We start from the raw sequence: 14,930 nt of genomic DNA, 5'->3' as shown, positions 1-14,930 counted from the left end.
TCCTGCCTCAGCCTCCCGAGTAGCTGGGATTACAGGTGTGCCCCACCACGCCCGGCTAATTTTTGTATTTTTAGTAGAGACGGGGTTTCACCATGTTGGCAAGGCTGATCTCGAACTCCTGATCTCAAGTGATCTGCCCGCCTTGGCCTCCCAAAGTGCTGGGATTGCAGGCGTGAGCCAACGTGCCCAGTCTGCAAACTGGCTTTGAAGGCTCCCAGTCTCCCCAGCCCATCACCAAGTCACCAATTCCTGTTTTTTTTGTTTTTTTTTTTTTTTGCTGCATCCGAAACATCTCCCAGCTCCACCAACTCTGTCCCCATCTGGCCCAGGCCACAGCCCCTCCCACCTGGACACCCGCCCTGGCCTCCGCAAGGGGCTCTCTCCTTCAATCTTCACTCTTAGCCCACGGTCCCTCTTCCTCATGGAGGCTCAGGGCACGTCCCTCCACCAAGCAAATCCCCTCCATGGCTCCCCACAGACAGGGTGACATCCAAACATCTAGTCCTGGCCACACAAACCTCGTTTGAGCCAGTTCCTGTTCCTCTCCACCTTCACCCGGCACCAGGAGATCCAGCCCGGGAACAGCTCCCACTGGCCCAAAGAGAAGCTTCTGGCCTGCCCCAGGGCTACACTCATGCAGTCCCCTCAGCCAGAAACACCGTTGCCCCTCCCCCTCTTTGGTGAACTCTTCATCCTCTCAGGCATACCTCCTCCAGGAAGCCTGCCCAGATGCCTTCAACAAGGTTTGGGGCCCCCTGTCTGTGCTCCCTGGGCCCCTGCAGCACCCCCTCATAGCCTTAGTGGTGCTGTAACTATTCCTTTGTCTTTGCCTCCTCGTAGCATGGCGCAGCCTCTGCGGCCAGGAACCTTGTGTTTCATAATATTTTCTCAGTCCAAGAATGGCAAGTGGAAGTCCAGAAAGCACTTGCCCGAGGCAGAGGCCAAACTGAGCCAGAAAACACACATCTGACTCCCCCTCCTCCCCCAATCCAGGGCACAGGCCTGGCCCTCACAGTCAGGTGGGCCTGAGCAGCTGTAGACCTCAGCAGAACTCCCCCTCCCCTCCACCCCAGCCCCCACTGGTGCCCCAGGCTCTTCTGCTGGTCAGGGTCCCTGCTGCGGCCAGGGAGGAAGCCGTCCAGCCACCGAAGGAAGAAGTCACACAGCGACCGGGCGGTCACTCTTCCCCAGGTGTGTTTGCACATCTGAAGGGGCCACGTTCTGTGGTGGAAATCCAGATGGAGTATGGGGAGGAGTATTCAGGGGGGTATTGGGGGCAGGTGGGAGACGGTCCTCACTTTATTCACAAGTGTAGCTGCTGTACCTTCTAACTAAAGTGGGGGCCAGGCACGGTGGCTCACGCCTGTAATCCTAGTACTTTTGGAGGCTGAGGTGGGTGGATCACCTGAGGTCAGGAGTTCAAGACCAGCCTGGCCAACATGGCGAAACCCTCTCTCTACTAAAAATACAAAAAATTAGCTGGGCGTGGCAGCGGACGCCTGTAATCCCAGCTACTTGGGAGGCTGAGGCAGGAGAATTGCTTGAACCCCTGGAGGTGGAGGTTGCAGTGAGCTGAGATCGTGCTGCTGCACTCTAGCCTGTGCGACAGAGCAACACTCCGTCTCAAAAAAATAAAATAGATAGATAGATAAATAAATAAATAAATAAATAAATAAAGTAGGTTGTCCCCGTGCAGACTACTCATGTGTGGAGCCCCATGGCTGGCACTTTAGGGGCACAGTGACCCTGCATGGGCAGGGCGGGATACCGGAGAACTGGCCCAGCTCATTGACTCCATCGAGATTCCTTGCTGTGCCATCTGCCACCCCGCCACCCCAAGGGCCAGGGTTCCCACCACCATTGCCCAGGGCTGACCGTCTTTGTGCCCTCTGGGATGGGGGAGTGTTGTCCTACCTCCCGGGGGCTGGACTGGGGTGACTTTGAGCAGAAAGGCTCTCCTGACTTCCCTGGTGGGTGTGGGGACAGGTAGAGGGACTGGCCTCAGACCATCCCTCACCCATTTTCTGCAGATCCCTCGTAAGTGGTGTCACTGGCTGGTGGCACCCTCAGTTACTGGCTGCAAATGGGTGGGTTGAGGGACTTGGATCTTCTGCTGGCCTCAGCTGTCACGGAGCACACCACTGTCCTGGGAGCCTGGCTGGGACCTACAGTCTGCACCTGTTTTCTGGGCCATTTCCTCAGCCCCTTCACGGTTAAATGGCCGGAGAGATCCCACGCCTTCTGTGTGCCCAGAAGCAAGGGACTGAATGTCCTTCCATCTGTCCCACACACCCTCTGGCCAGTCTAGGAATCCATGATCACCCATCCTGCCCCGCAATAGGATGGGGAGACGATCCCTGCCCAGGGTCACACAGCAAGGCTCTGCCCAAACATCTGGGTGTCCCCTTGGGGCTCAAGATGGGAGATGGGGTCTAGGGTGGGTTTCTGTCCTCCTCTCCCACCCCCCACCCCCCAGCCCCCATTTCTAGGGGCCCTGCAGGGTGACAGAGGACTTCATTCCCGGGAACAGTACAGATATGAGGGCAGTGGGCCTCCCATGGCTGCTGGTCTGAGCCAGGCCGAGGCGGTCTCCATGCCTGCTGCAGGCCAGAAAAGGGCCCGGGAAGGCCATCCAGCCCTGTGGGGTCCCAGCTCTCATCTCAGCCACCAACATTGTTTGTGGCCCTTACCCACCTTCCTGCAACCTTTTGGGGCTTAAAAAAAAATGGTTTTATTTCTTAAAGACAAAAGCTTTTTGGTTTTAATACACAAACTAAATGAGGTCCTTGGCAGGCTCTTCCACCTTCCGGCCCAACCCCTCCAAGGGTTGTGGGCTGCAGTCTCTGGTGGCCGAGGACAGAAGAGCTGGGCCCGGCTGCGGGGGCCTCAACAGCCTTGTGGGCTCGGGAGTCCAGGCTGGAGAGACGGGCCAGGAGAGCCCATCCAGGAGAAGGTCACTTCCTGGGTGTCTGCCCCCTTTTCTATTGCTGTCCACCCAGGGAGGCGTCTGGGTCCTGGTGGGACTGGACTTCAGTTCACCGTAGGCACCTGGCTGTGGTGCAGGCTGAACTCCTTGGCCTTGAGACGGAGGCTGGCGATGCTGTTGGCCATGTTGACCCCTGGGGTTGCGGGGCCTGAGCTCCCAGGGCTGTAGGGTGGCACTGTGCTGGGGGGCGACATGAGACACAGGTCACATGGGTGCGGTTGGCTTCTGGGTGTCAGTGCTCGACCCCAGCCTCTGGTCCTGCCACCCCCCTCCTTAGCTTGCTCTCCTGGGCAGCCTTCACCCAGGATTGGGGGTGATTTGGAGCTGTAGGGTTTGGGCAGGAGTCAGAAGTCCCCCCAGCTCAGTGCTGGAACACAGGAGCCTCCATATGAGCCATGAGCTTCCTGACAGCAGGGCCTGGGTGGGTCCATGCCCCCCTCCATGCGTACCCTGGGCATGGCTCACAGCAGGATGGAGGCAGAATGAACAGGCACCTGGATTTAAGGATGCCCCTTGGGGCCAAGCGTGGTGGCTCACGCCTGTAATCCCAACACTTTGGGAGGCCGAAGTGGACGGATCACCTGAGATCAGGAGTTTGAGACCAGCCTGGCCAACATGTTGAAACCCTGTCTCTACTAAAAATACAAACAATTAGCTGGGCGCGGTGACGGGCGTTTGTAATCCCAACTACCCAAGAGGCTGAGGCAGGATAATTGCTTGAGCCTGGGAGGCAGAGGTTGCAGTGAGCTGAGATTGCACCACTGCACTCCAGCCTGGGTGACAGAGCGAGACTCTGTCTCAAAAATAAATACATAAATAAATAAGGATGCCCCTTGGTTTTCCTGCCCCATGTAACGATGAATAGGGAGGGAAGTTAGGAGGGCGGTGAGGACTAAGATCCCTCAAGCGGACCCACGAAATCCCTGTCCCCCTACATGACCACGGCTCCAGCAGAGCCACCCTCACAGCCCAAGGAGCAGACGGCGCCTCTGGAGCTGTGGGGTATGGTAGCCCAACTCTCCAGCACCTCCTGCCGACCATGTCAGAGTCTTTCCAGCTTTGATCCACACAAAACTGCCCCAGAACTTGGCTCTGGGCCCCAGCCATGCCTGCAGGCCAGGGAGACCATTTCGTCAGCCCTCCCAGCCTCAGTTTCTCATCTGGAGGGTGGACACAGGGCGCTGGGGCCCCCGTGACAGCCTAGGAATCTTCCTGCAGGTTTTCTACTCCCTCAGGGTGATGCCTGTGCTTTGCTCCCCCTCCAGATAAGCCTGTTTTCTCCCGGCTCCAGGTGTTCACGCACACACTCACACCCCTGTGGACACGCATGCTTGCACACTCCTTTGCATACGCAGGCATGTGCATGCACACTCACAGTCATGTGTGCGCACATGTACATTGACACACACACATGCCAACTCTTACAACATGCACGTGCAGGTGCTCGTGAACACCTACTCACAGGCACACTCGCCACACATCACTTGGTGTACCCCAGATCCCAGGGGCGCATGGACACCATTCAAGCTCTCTCCAGACCCTCAGAGGAGACCAGGCCGGAAAAGCCCTCTGGGATTCCTCGAGCTGCCCCCTCCTGGCCCAAAGGTGTTCCCTCTCTCACCTGTAGGGGGACGAGGCTGTCCAGGAGAGATAATCTGGACTCAGGGCGGTGGGCCGGGGAGCCACGGGCTGCTCGATGGCGGCCTCCTGGCTGTAGGACTTGAGCAGCGAGGCGGAGCGGCTGGCCAGCATGGCCCTTTCATTCCTGCGGAACTTGGCGCGGCGGTTCTGAAACCAGACCTGTGGGTGGGAGGGTGAGCAGGGTGCAGCATGGGCAGGGGGGACCCAAGTCCTTCTGGACCTGGGTGTGTGCCTGCTCTGTCACCAGCCCAGGGCTGGCAGCGTCACCTCTCTGAACCTCAGTTTTTTCATCTGTAGAATGGGGATGACAAATGACGCCTGCTGCTGGGTATGTGTTGGAGAATGAGAACACCAATGAATGGAGAATGAATGGAGAATGTGTTGGAGAATGAGAACGAATGGAGAGGCACTCGGCCATTGGGAGCGAGGTGCTTGCTGAGCACTCGCGGAGAGAGGCACTTGCTGAGCACTCGCGGGGAGAGGCGCTTGCTGAGCACTCGCGGGGAGAGGCGCTTGCTGAGCACTCGCGGGGACAGGCGCTTGCTGAGCACTCGCGGGGAGAGAGGCGCTTGCTGAGCACTCGGTGGGAGAGGGGCTTGCTGAGCACTCGCGGGGAGAGGCGCTTGCTGAGCACTCGCGGGGAGAGGCGCTTGCTGAGCACTCGCGGGGACAGGCGCTTGCTGAGCACTTGCGGGGAGAGAGGCGCTTGCTGAGCACTCGGTGGGAGAGGGGCTTGCTGAGCACTCGCGGGGAGAGGCGCTTGCTGAGGACTCGCGGGGAGAGGCGCTTGCTGAGCACTGAGGGGGAGAGGTGCTTGTTGAGCACTCGGGGAGAGAGGCGCTTGCTGAGCACTCGGCTCAGTGCTGGCACAGAGTAAGAACTTGAAACTGGAAAAGGACTTCTTTATCAGAACCCTTTGTGCCAGGCATTGTTCTAAGCGCTTTACTAAAATTTATTTTTATTTGTTTGTTTATTTATTTATTGAGACAGGGTCTCACTCTGTCACCCAGGCTGGAGTGCAGTGGCGCAGTCTCAGCTTACTGCAACCTCTACCTCCCGAGTTCAAGCGATTCTCCTGCCTCAGCCACCCAAGAAGCTGGGATTACAGGCGCGCGCCAGCACGCCCGGATAATTTTTGTACTTTTAGTAAAGATGGGGTTTCATCATGTTGGCCAGGCTGGTCTCAAACTCCTAGCCTCAAGTGGTCCACCCACCTCGGCCTCTCAAAGAGCTGGGATTGTAGGCATGAGCCACTGTGCCTGGCCGCTTTATGAAAATTTTAACTCTAATTTTCGAAGGACCCCTATAGCAAAGACCTACGTGATCCTCATTTTCCAGGTAGGCAGGTGCCTGCAGCACAGAGAGCTTAAGTCACTTGCTCAAGGTCACACAGCCAGTAAGTGGCAGGGCTGGGATCTGAACCCCCGTCCTCCTGGCCTCAGATGCTCCTGCTCAAACACCCCTCCTGGGCAATTGTGTAATCCCGGGTGAACAGGGGAGGCCCGGGACTGAGCGCTCACCTGAACGCGCGCCTCGCTGAGGTTGACGCGCCGGGCAAGCTCCTCGCGCACAAAGGCGTCGGGGTAGTGCGTGCGCTCGAACACGCGCTCCAGCGCCTGCAGTTGGCTGCTGTTGAACGTGGTGCGGTTCCGCCGCTGCTTCTTCTTCCGCTTGGCGGCGCTACTGCGCCCCGGGCTGGGACACTCACCTGCGGAGGTGGGGGGTGGGGGGATGGTCAGCAGGACGGCCAGTGGCTACAGTCATGGTTCAGCCCCCAACTCCGCAGTTTGCTCTGAGTGCTTTAGTGCCGCCGCCAGGAATGCGTCCCTTGAATTCACTCCCTCATTCCTTCCTTCTGGCATCCACCCATCCATTCACTCTTCAACACGTATTTACTGAGCCCCTGTGTGGCAGGCCCAGTGCTAGACTCCGGGGAGATAACGGAGAACAAAAGCAGCCGCACCCCTGCCCTGTGGAAACCCCAGTCTGAGCCAACTGAGATGGGACCACGGCAAGAGCCCTGGGGACAGGTGTCCCTTCCACCAGGGACAAGTGACCTGCTCAAGGAGGGCTCAGGAGACACCTGAGTGTCCCCAGTACCCGGCCCAGGCTGTGGGGCTTGGCACATTCTGCATGGACACCTGTTGCTGACATGTAATAATAATAATAATATGTCATAAAGGGCAGTGGGAGTCAAGGCTCAGGACCCACAGATTCTAGGAAGCTCCCAGGAGCCCTAAAGACAGATGTCGTGATCCTCATCACTCCTAAGGAGGAAGAGTCAGAGAGGCTATGGTCTCGGGCCCAAGTTCAAGGTCCCAGTGGAGTCATTGTTGGGGGAGGGATCTGAACCCACCAATCGGGTACGAGAGTCCTCATCCTCTCCTTTTTAGCCAATCAGGCAGCTGTTGAGAGCAGCCTTCCTTTCCAGAGGGCCTACTAGGCCAGAGGCTGTACTGGGGGCTGGGGAGAGACGAACCAGAGGGATCTATCGGCAGGGGAGGCAGGCCCCGAATAAGCTTTGGTGGGGCCGTGGGGTGGGTCAGGGCAGGTGTGGGCCAGGGCACGGGAGGATGCTCAGCTCTGGTGGGGATGAGGAGCTGGCCGGGGAGGCCCCTCAGGAGAGGTGGAGCTTGCAAAGGGTTTGAAGGATCCCCAAGAGTTCTCCAATCAGTTAGAGAGTGAGGGAGGGTGTCCAGCCAAGGCCCAGCAGGGGCGGTGGAGGATCCCAGCAGGGGACCTGACCGAGGGTGGTGCTGGCCTGTGGTACAGAACTAGCAGCTCTGGTAAGGAGGGCCCAGCAGAACCCTGGGGAGGTCCTGGAGTGGCAACCTCTGGGCCCAGCCTGTACCTTGGGGGAGGGGGTGGGGGGCGTCCAGCTACTATTTCCACATTTAAACTTTATCCAAGGGCACCTCTGACCCTTCATCCTCTAGGGCTCAGCCTATTGTCCACTCCTCCAGGGGGCCCTCCCTGATCACCTGAGTCCACATGGAACCAAACCCCCTTCCCTCCAGCACTTAGAATCAACCAATGCTGCCGGTTCAGCACTTCTTTTGTATCTGATTTTTTCTCATTAAAAATGTGTATTTTAATAACCAAGTAATCACACTGCTTGTCACAGTAACAGATTCAAACAACACAGACGGGTATAAAGTAAAACAAAATGCTCTCCCCTCCCCTATCCCACTCCCCACATTTTCTTTCTTTTCTTTTTTTGAGGCAGAGTCTTGTTCTGTCACCCAGACTGGAGTACAGTGGCATGATCTTGGCTCACTGCAACCTCTGCCTCCCGGGTTCAAGTGATTCTCATGCCTCAGCCTCTCGAGTAGCTGGGATTACAGGCACCCACCAACATGCCTTGCTAATTTTTGTATTTTTAGTAGAAACAGAGTTTCACCATGTTGGCCAGGCTGGTCTTGAACTCTTGGCCTCGAGCACTCTGCCCGCCTCGGCCTCCCAAAGTGCTGGGATTACAGGTGTGAGCCACCATGCCCAGCCCCACTGCCCACATTTTCTAAGATTACAAATACAAGTTTAAAAAATGGCCAGGCACGGTGGCTCACACCTGTAATCCCATCACTTTGGGACGCTGAGGCAGGTGGATCACTTGAGGCCAGGATTTTGACACCAGCCTGGGCAATATGGTGAAACCCCATCTCTACTAAAAACAAAACAAAACAAAGACAAAGACAAAAGAAATTAGCCAGGCATGGTCACAAGTGTCTGGAATCCCAGTTACTCCAGAGGCTGAGGCACAAGAATCGCTTAAACCCAGGAGGCGGAGGTTGCAGTAAGCCAAGATTATGCCACTGCACTCCAGCCTGGGCGACAGAGCGAGACTCCGTCTCAAAAAAAATAAAAAAAATAAAAAATAAATAAATAAATAAATAAATAAATAAATAAAATTTAAAAATAAAATTAAAAATTGACAAGCACACACTGGGGCTTCAACTTGCCTCTTTTTATTTAATAATATTCTGGATACCTTTCCATCTTAGTGAAACAAACCTAACCATCTTTATTACGATTGTTTTTCCAAAATGTATTTTCCCTCTTGTTCCCTCTCCCCTACCTTCATGAACCATTTTAAGAGTTAGTTCTTCCTTTATCCCTCCAGCACTGCTTTTTGCAAATATAACAAAATATGTGTAATATCTTCTGCCTTTCTTCTATCAAAAGAAAGCATAGCGGCCAGGCACGGTGGCTCATGCCTGTAATCCCAGCACTTTGGGAGGCTGAGGCAGGTGGATCACCTGAGGTCAGGAGTTCAAGACCAGCCTGGGCAACATGGCAAAACCCAGTCTCTACTAAAAATATAAAAATTAGCCAAGTGTGGTGGTGCATGCCTGTAATCCCAGCTACTCTGGAGGCTGAGGCAGGAGAATCACTTGAACCTGTGGGGTGGAGGTTGCTATGAGCCGATATCGTACCACTGCACTCCAGCCTGGGCGACAGAGTGAGACTCTTGTCTCAAAAAAAAAAAAAAAGAAAGAAAGCATAGTATGTACTGTTCACTTTTTGCCCCACCTAACGATATTTCCCAGGGATTCCCCCATTCAGCACACCGGAGCCCTTCATGTTCCTTTTCACAGCTGCATAGCAGTCTATCGTGTGACTCTGCTGTGTTTATTCAACCAGAGCCCTATTGATGGGCATTTGGAGGGTTTCCAATCTCTTGGAACTAGAAGAATGCCACAATGCATAACCTCATGCAAATATGATTTTCTATTTTTGCCAGTGTATATTTAGGACAGATTCCTAGAAGTGGAATTTCTGGGCCAATGAGTGAATGCTAGATGTGGCCAAATTCCCTCGTATAACTGGTCTTATTTTGCATTCCCACCGGCCGGGTTTGGGGCGATGTGTTTTGCCTACAGTTCGGCCAACAGAAGAGCTTTGGATTTTAGTCCATACCTTGTATTTTTGTTTCCCCAGTTACATGTTCCCATTTTACACGTGATGTTCTTTGAACAGTACTGGGCATTTGTTCAGTGAACTGTTATTGAGCTTCTAGAACATGCCAGGCCCAGTGATGGGTACTGCTGAATATCTGCTTTTAATCAGTTCCCACGTTAGGAGGGTTTACTGACTCTTGAGCAACCAACTGATTTGATGTAAGGTTAAATTGTTCCATGAGACTGTAAATGAGTGTGTGTGTGTGTGTGTGTGTGTGTGTGTGTGTGTGTGTGTGTGTGTTTGTGTGTGAGAAAGATGTCCCTGAAGCTGGGTTTGGACCACTGCTTCTCAACCGAGGGCAATTTTGCCCCTATGAGACATTTCTGATCGTTAGGACTGGGGAAGGGGTGCTACTAGGATCTAATGGTAAAGAGGCCAGGAATGCTACTAAACATCTTTTTTATTTTTTGAGACAGGGTCTCACTCTGTTGCCCAAGCTGGAGTGCAGTGGCGCAATCGTAACACACTGCAGCCTCGACCTCCTGGGCTCAAGCAATTCCCCCACCTCAGCCTCCCAAGTAGCTGGGACTACAGGTGCCTGCCACCATGCCCAGCTGATTTTTATTTTAATGTAGAGATGAGGTCTTACTACGTTGCCAAGACTGGTCTTAAACTCCTGACCTCAATTCTCCTGCCTCAGCCTCCCAAAGTACTGGGATTACAGGCACGAGCCACCATGCTTGGCCTTGCTAAATATCTTTCAATACACAGGACAGGCCCCCACGTCAATGAATTATCTTGTCCAAAATGTCAATGGCACTGAGGTTGAGAAACCCTGGTTTAGAGGGATGACTAGGAGGTTATGTTCAGAAGTTTCCCCCTTTGGGAAATACTTGCAAGCATACGGGACCAGGTGGGGGCTGTGGGGGCAGTGGGGAGGGAGCACGTGGTGGCCCTGTCGAGCTGGTCTCATTGCCGGGACCGCTTCACTCTTCACTCTTCAAGCAAAGGCGTGGATGGATGAGAGTGTCTGCTGCCTGTGAATGTCTTTCCAGCCCCACCACCTCGATGAGGAAGAAACTTTAAACCAAAACAAGAGCCCTTGCGCTGAAAACTGGGTGGTGATCAATAGCCTGAAAGCAGGGATGGAAGTTTCTGGAAAGCCAGTCATTGCAGGGGTAATTTCCACCCCCCTTCAGGCAGTTCCTCTTGGGCACACACCCAACACAGGAGGCATTTCAGCCAAAAAAGGAGACATTTTCGGGAAGTTTCTGAGCAATTCAAACCTGGGGGTGTTTAAATGAAAACCATTTTGCAGCCTTCGCCTTGCCGAGTAAGCGCCCGAAGAAACAGCTCCACTTTCATGCCAGTTAAGCTGTGTGGCAACGTGGAGCCAAAACCCTCATGCAAAGGCATTTACCCCCACCCCAGCCAGCCCCAGACCGCCCCCAACACTGGCTGGCGTCCTCACTGCTTCCCAAGTCAGCTCTGCCCAGGGTCGTGCCAAGGCAGCTGTGATGGGATGCGCTCAGCCAGAGCCGGTTGGGAAAGGAGTGGTGCCAAGTGCTCCACGTGTGGCCACCCACCGTCCCCTGCATCCACCCTAGGAGGCACTGTGCCATTTTATTTTATTTTATTACTTTTTTTTTTTTTTGAGACAGAGTCTCGCTCTGTCCCCCAGGCTGGAGTGCAGTGGTGCGATCTCGGCTCACTGCAACCTCTGCCTCCTGGGTTCAAGCGATTCTCCTACCTCAGCCTCCAGAGCAGCTGGGATTATAGGCTGGAGTACAGTGGCACGATCTCGGCTCACTGCAACCTCCAGCTCCTGGGTTCAAGCGATTCTCCTACCTCAGCCTCTCGAGTAGCTGGGATTACAGGCATCTGCCACATGCCTGGCTAATTTTTATTGTATTTTTAGTAGAGATGAGGTTTTACCACGTTGGCCAGGCTGGTCTCAAACTCCTGACCTCAGGTGATCCACCTGCCTTGGCCTCCCAAAGTGCTGGGATTACAGGCGTGAGCTACCAATGGAATCATTTTACACACACGGAAACTGAAGCTGTGAGAGTGTCTTGCCCAACGTCATACATCTGGGATTGAAATCAATGTCTGTTGGCCAGGTGCAGTGGCTCATGCCTATAATCCCAGCACTTTGGGAGGTCGAGGCAGGCGGAACACCTGAGGTCAGGAGCTCAAGATTAGCCTGGCCAACATGGTGAAACCCCATCTCTACTAAAAATAAATAAATAAATAAATAAATAAATAAATAAAGTAGCCAGGCATGGTGGCGGGCACCTGTAATTCCAGCTACTCAGGAGGCCGAGGCATGAGAATCACTTGAACCCGGCAGGCGGAGGTTGCAGTGAGCTGAGATCACGCCATTGCACTCCAGTCTGGGCAACAAGAGTGAAATTCCGTCTAAAAAAAAAAGAAAAAAGAAAAAAAGAAAGAAATCGATGTCTGCTGGGAGGCCTGGCCAAGCCAAGGCTGTGAACCCCTCTTCACGGGGCCTCCTCCCTCTTCTACCTCGCTTCCAGGCTCAGCAGCGTAGGGGGCCTGTCACACGCTCGGTCCCAGCTCTCTGAACCCATGGGTGGGCGGGGTCAGGAGATGCTATGGTGGGAGGCCTCCAGCCTCACGTCACCTCTTCATCCTAAAGGAAGCCCTCACCCCTGGGAGGGTGTGGGATAGCACCTTGCTGAAGGATACACCAAGCTGCTGTGAGGAGTTGAGTGTAGCTCAGTGCCAAGGACATAGTAATTGCTCAATAAATGTTCACTCCCCTTAACATGATTGCTTTTGTGCAGCCAGCTTTGTATGAGAAGACAAGGACCTTTCTCCCTGATCCTTTCGTCTCTGTAGCCCAGCCTACAGCAGAAAGATGGGGCTGCACCCCTGCCGTGGGCTGAGGCTGGGAAGGAATGCGGACGGGGAGAAGGACCCAGGCAGCACCTCCCCGCGGACCAGAACTCGAACCCACAGCTCTGGACTTAGCCGGGGGCTCTGGCGCTGGCCTCCGCCTCCGAGCGGATGTGCCGGATATTTGTTGCCCTAAGTTCCTGAATCACCTCCTGAGAAATGCACTGTGGTGGGCGTGTGTGTTCCTCTGGGGACTCCGTGCTTGGGCTTAAAGCATTTAGGAAATAAATAAAATAAATACTCTCTAAGCCTCAGGCCATTGGCGTCAGGTCCCTGCCTTTTCACGGGGCCCCTCTCCTCCGGTCAGCAAGCCCTGAGTCTGCACTCTCCAAGGAGGGCTGTGCCCAGAGTCTCTTTTTGTTCAGGAAAAGTTCTGCTTTTCCCTGAGACTGAAACAAAGCATGAAACCGCCTCCCTTTGACCAGGCTGTTTAGCTGCTTTTGTAGGGGGCCTGGATCCCAGAGGAGAGAAACGAGCTCAGATGGGGGAGGCCTGTCTCACGCTCTCTCCTCCTTAAAACCAAAACGACATCGTCCCCGATTACATTACAATGAAAAAATGACTGGTGCACGGTTTTCTGCCATTAAATTATTTCACACGTACCATTTATTTGGCTGACTGGGGGCCAAAGACATTTAAAAACTCTGCTCTCAGCCAAATGATCAAGTGTTCCCACCGCCCTCCCCTGTGCCTACGGTTTTTCTTATTCCATGTAATTTAAGGGTCTAAATAGTCTGGAGGGAATTAACTGCAAATTCTTCCTAAGACAAATAAACTCAGCCTCTTCGTTCCTGCCTTTCTCAAGCTGTTGAGAGACACACTCTATTTGTTTTTGCTTCAAATAGTCAGTTTGCGCCTGACCCCAGGGCTGAGGTGAGCTCCAACCCAAATAAATAACTTTTATTAATTAGCATTTATTCTGAGCAAATAAGCTGCCCTCCTCACCACCCCCAACGTGATCTCTGCCAACAGGATCGCAAAAACAAACAACGGGTCCTTGGGACCTGGATGTGGATTTAACAAATTAACACTGGGCCTTCTCAGAGGAGCCTCGGAGCTGGAGAAATATTTACAGCCTGGAACGTCTTAGGCAAGAAGTGGAGGTGGGGTAGGGTGGAGAGGCCGTGGAGGCTTCGGTTTCCCCCTGAGATTTCTTGGTAGAGATTTGGGTTCCTTTGAAGGGCCCCTGGGAGAAGGGCTCAGACAGGAACTCTGAAACCACATCCTTAGCCACTGCCTGGCAGCATCAGCAAGGACACAAGTGGCCCTGAGGGAGGCTTGAGGGAGGATTCTCACCTCTCCCAGTAAGGAATGGAAGGCAGTACCGCCTAGTGGTTAAGGAGGTGGCCGGTCCGGGTCTGGCTCTCAGGCCAGTCCACCTCACTAGCAGAGTGCCGTGGGTGAACATTTAACTGCTCCCAGCCTCAAGAATCTCACCTGAGGCCGGGCGCCGTGGCTCATGCCTGTAATCCCAGCATTTTGGGAGGCCGAGGCGAGTGGAATGCCTGAGGTCAGGAGTTTGAGACCAACCCGGTCAACATGGCGAAACCCCCGTCTCTACTAAAAGTACAAAAAAATTAACCTGGTGTGGTGGTGTGCACCTATAATCCCAGCTACTTGGGAGGCTGGGGCATGAGAATTGCTTAAACCCGGGAGGCGGAGGTTGCAGTGAGCCGAGATCATGTCACTGCACTCCAGCCTGGGCAACGAAGCCAGACTCTGTCTCAAAAAAAAAAAAAGAGAATCTCACCTGAAAAATGGGAATAACAGGATCTACCTCATTTAACCCTCATAACAACCCAACACGGCTGGCTCCTAGTTCCATTTTACGTAGGAGGAAACTGAGGAACAGAGTTAAATGACATACTGATGCCACATGACCAGGAAAGACCAGAGCTGGGATTGGAACTCAGAGGGCAGCACACAGTCCAGGGTCTTAGCCACTTCCCCATACTGCTGCCTGAGTCACCTCGGCAATGGGAAGCCAGCCCCAAGATCCTCGTGGTGCTGGGATTCTGGGGGTCTCCCTGGTGGCTTAACAGTGTATGGATCAACCAAAAGGAGGGAGGCTGAAGGCAACAGAAACATTCTTGGGGCTGCAGCATGTGGCTTCAGGCACACAGGCAGCAGGGCAGCGAGGATTAAGGATGTGTGCAGGCCCAGCCCCAAGCCCTGTGAGGGTGGGCCACAGTCAGGCCGGGCACAGAGAGGGCTCAACAACATGTGAAGACAGAAAAGAAGGAAGGGGAGAAGGGAGGATAGAGGAGAAGAAACGTGGTCCCTGGGGCCTTATGGAGAAGGATCCCGGGGCTTCTAGGCTGTTCCAACCCCAGGAGTGCAGCCCTGCCCCAGCCAGCACCCCGACCAAGGGGCCCAAGAGCTGACTTTCGTTTTGTTTTGTTTTTTGAGATGGAGTCTCACTCTGTTGCCAGGCTGGAGTGCACTGGCGCGATCTCTGCTCACTGCAATCTCCGCCTCCCAGGTT

At 54.2% G+C, this 14,930-nt stretch overlaps 1 protein-coding gene across 1 annotated transcript in view; it reads right to left on the bottom strand.

Annotated features, from left to right (window-relative positions):
* Nucleotides 1-2,729: 2,729 nt before the first annotated feature.
* The window catches only part of PRRX2 (paired related homeobox 2), a 57,573-nt gene continuing 45,372 nt past the window's right edge, over nt 2,730-14,930 (bottom strand). The window contains exons 2-4 of the mRNA XM_019033119.4: nt 6,148-6,335; nt 4,608-4,786; nt 2,730-3,166 (exon numbers count right to left, since the gene is read on the bottom strand). Of these exons, the coding sequence (XP_018888664.2) occupies nt 3,031-3,166; nt 4,608-4,786; nt 6,148-6,335 (503 nt within the window). The 3' untranslated portion in view covers nt 2,730-3,030. The remainder of the gene's footprint in view (nt 3,167-4,607; nt 4,787-6,147; nt 6,336-14,930) is intronic.

Source organism: Gorilla gorilla, chromosome 13, assembly GCF_029281585.2.
Source record: "Gorilla gorilla gorilla isolate KB3781 chromosome 13, NHGRI_mGorGor1-v2.1_pri, whole genome shotgun sequence".
Taxonomy (NCBI): domain Eukaryota; kingdom Metazoa; phylum Chordata; class Mammalia; order Primates; family Hominidae; genus Gorilla; species Gorilla gorilla.
This window is presented reverse-complemented; position numbering and strand designations above follow the sequence as displayed.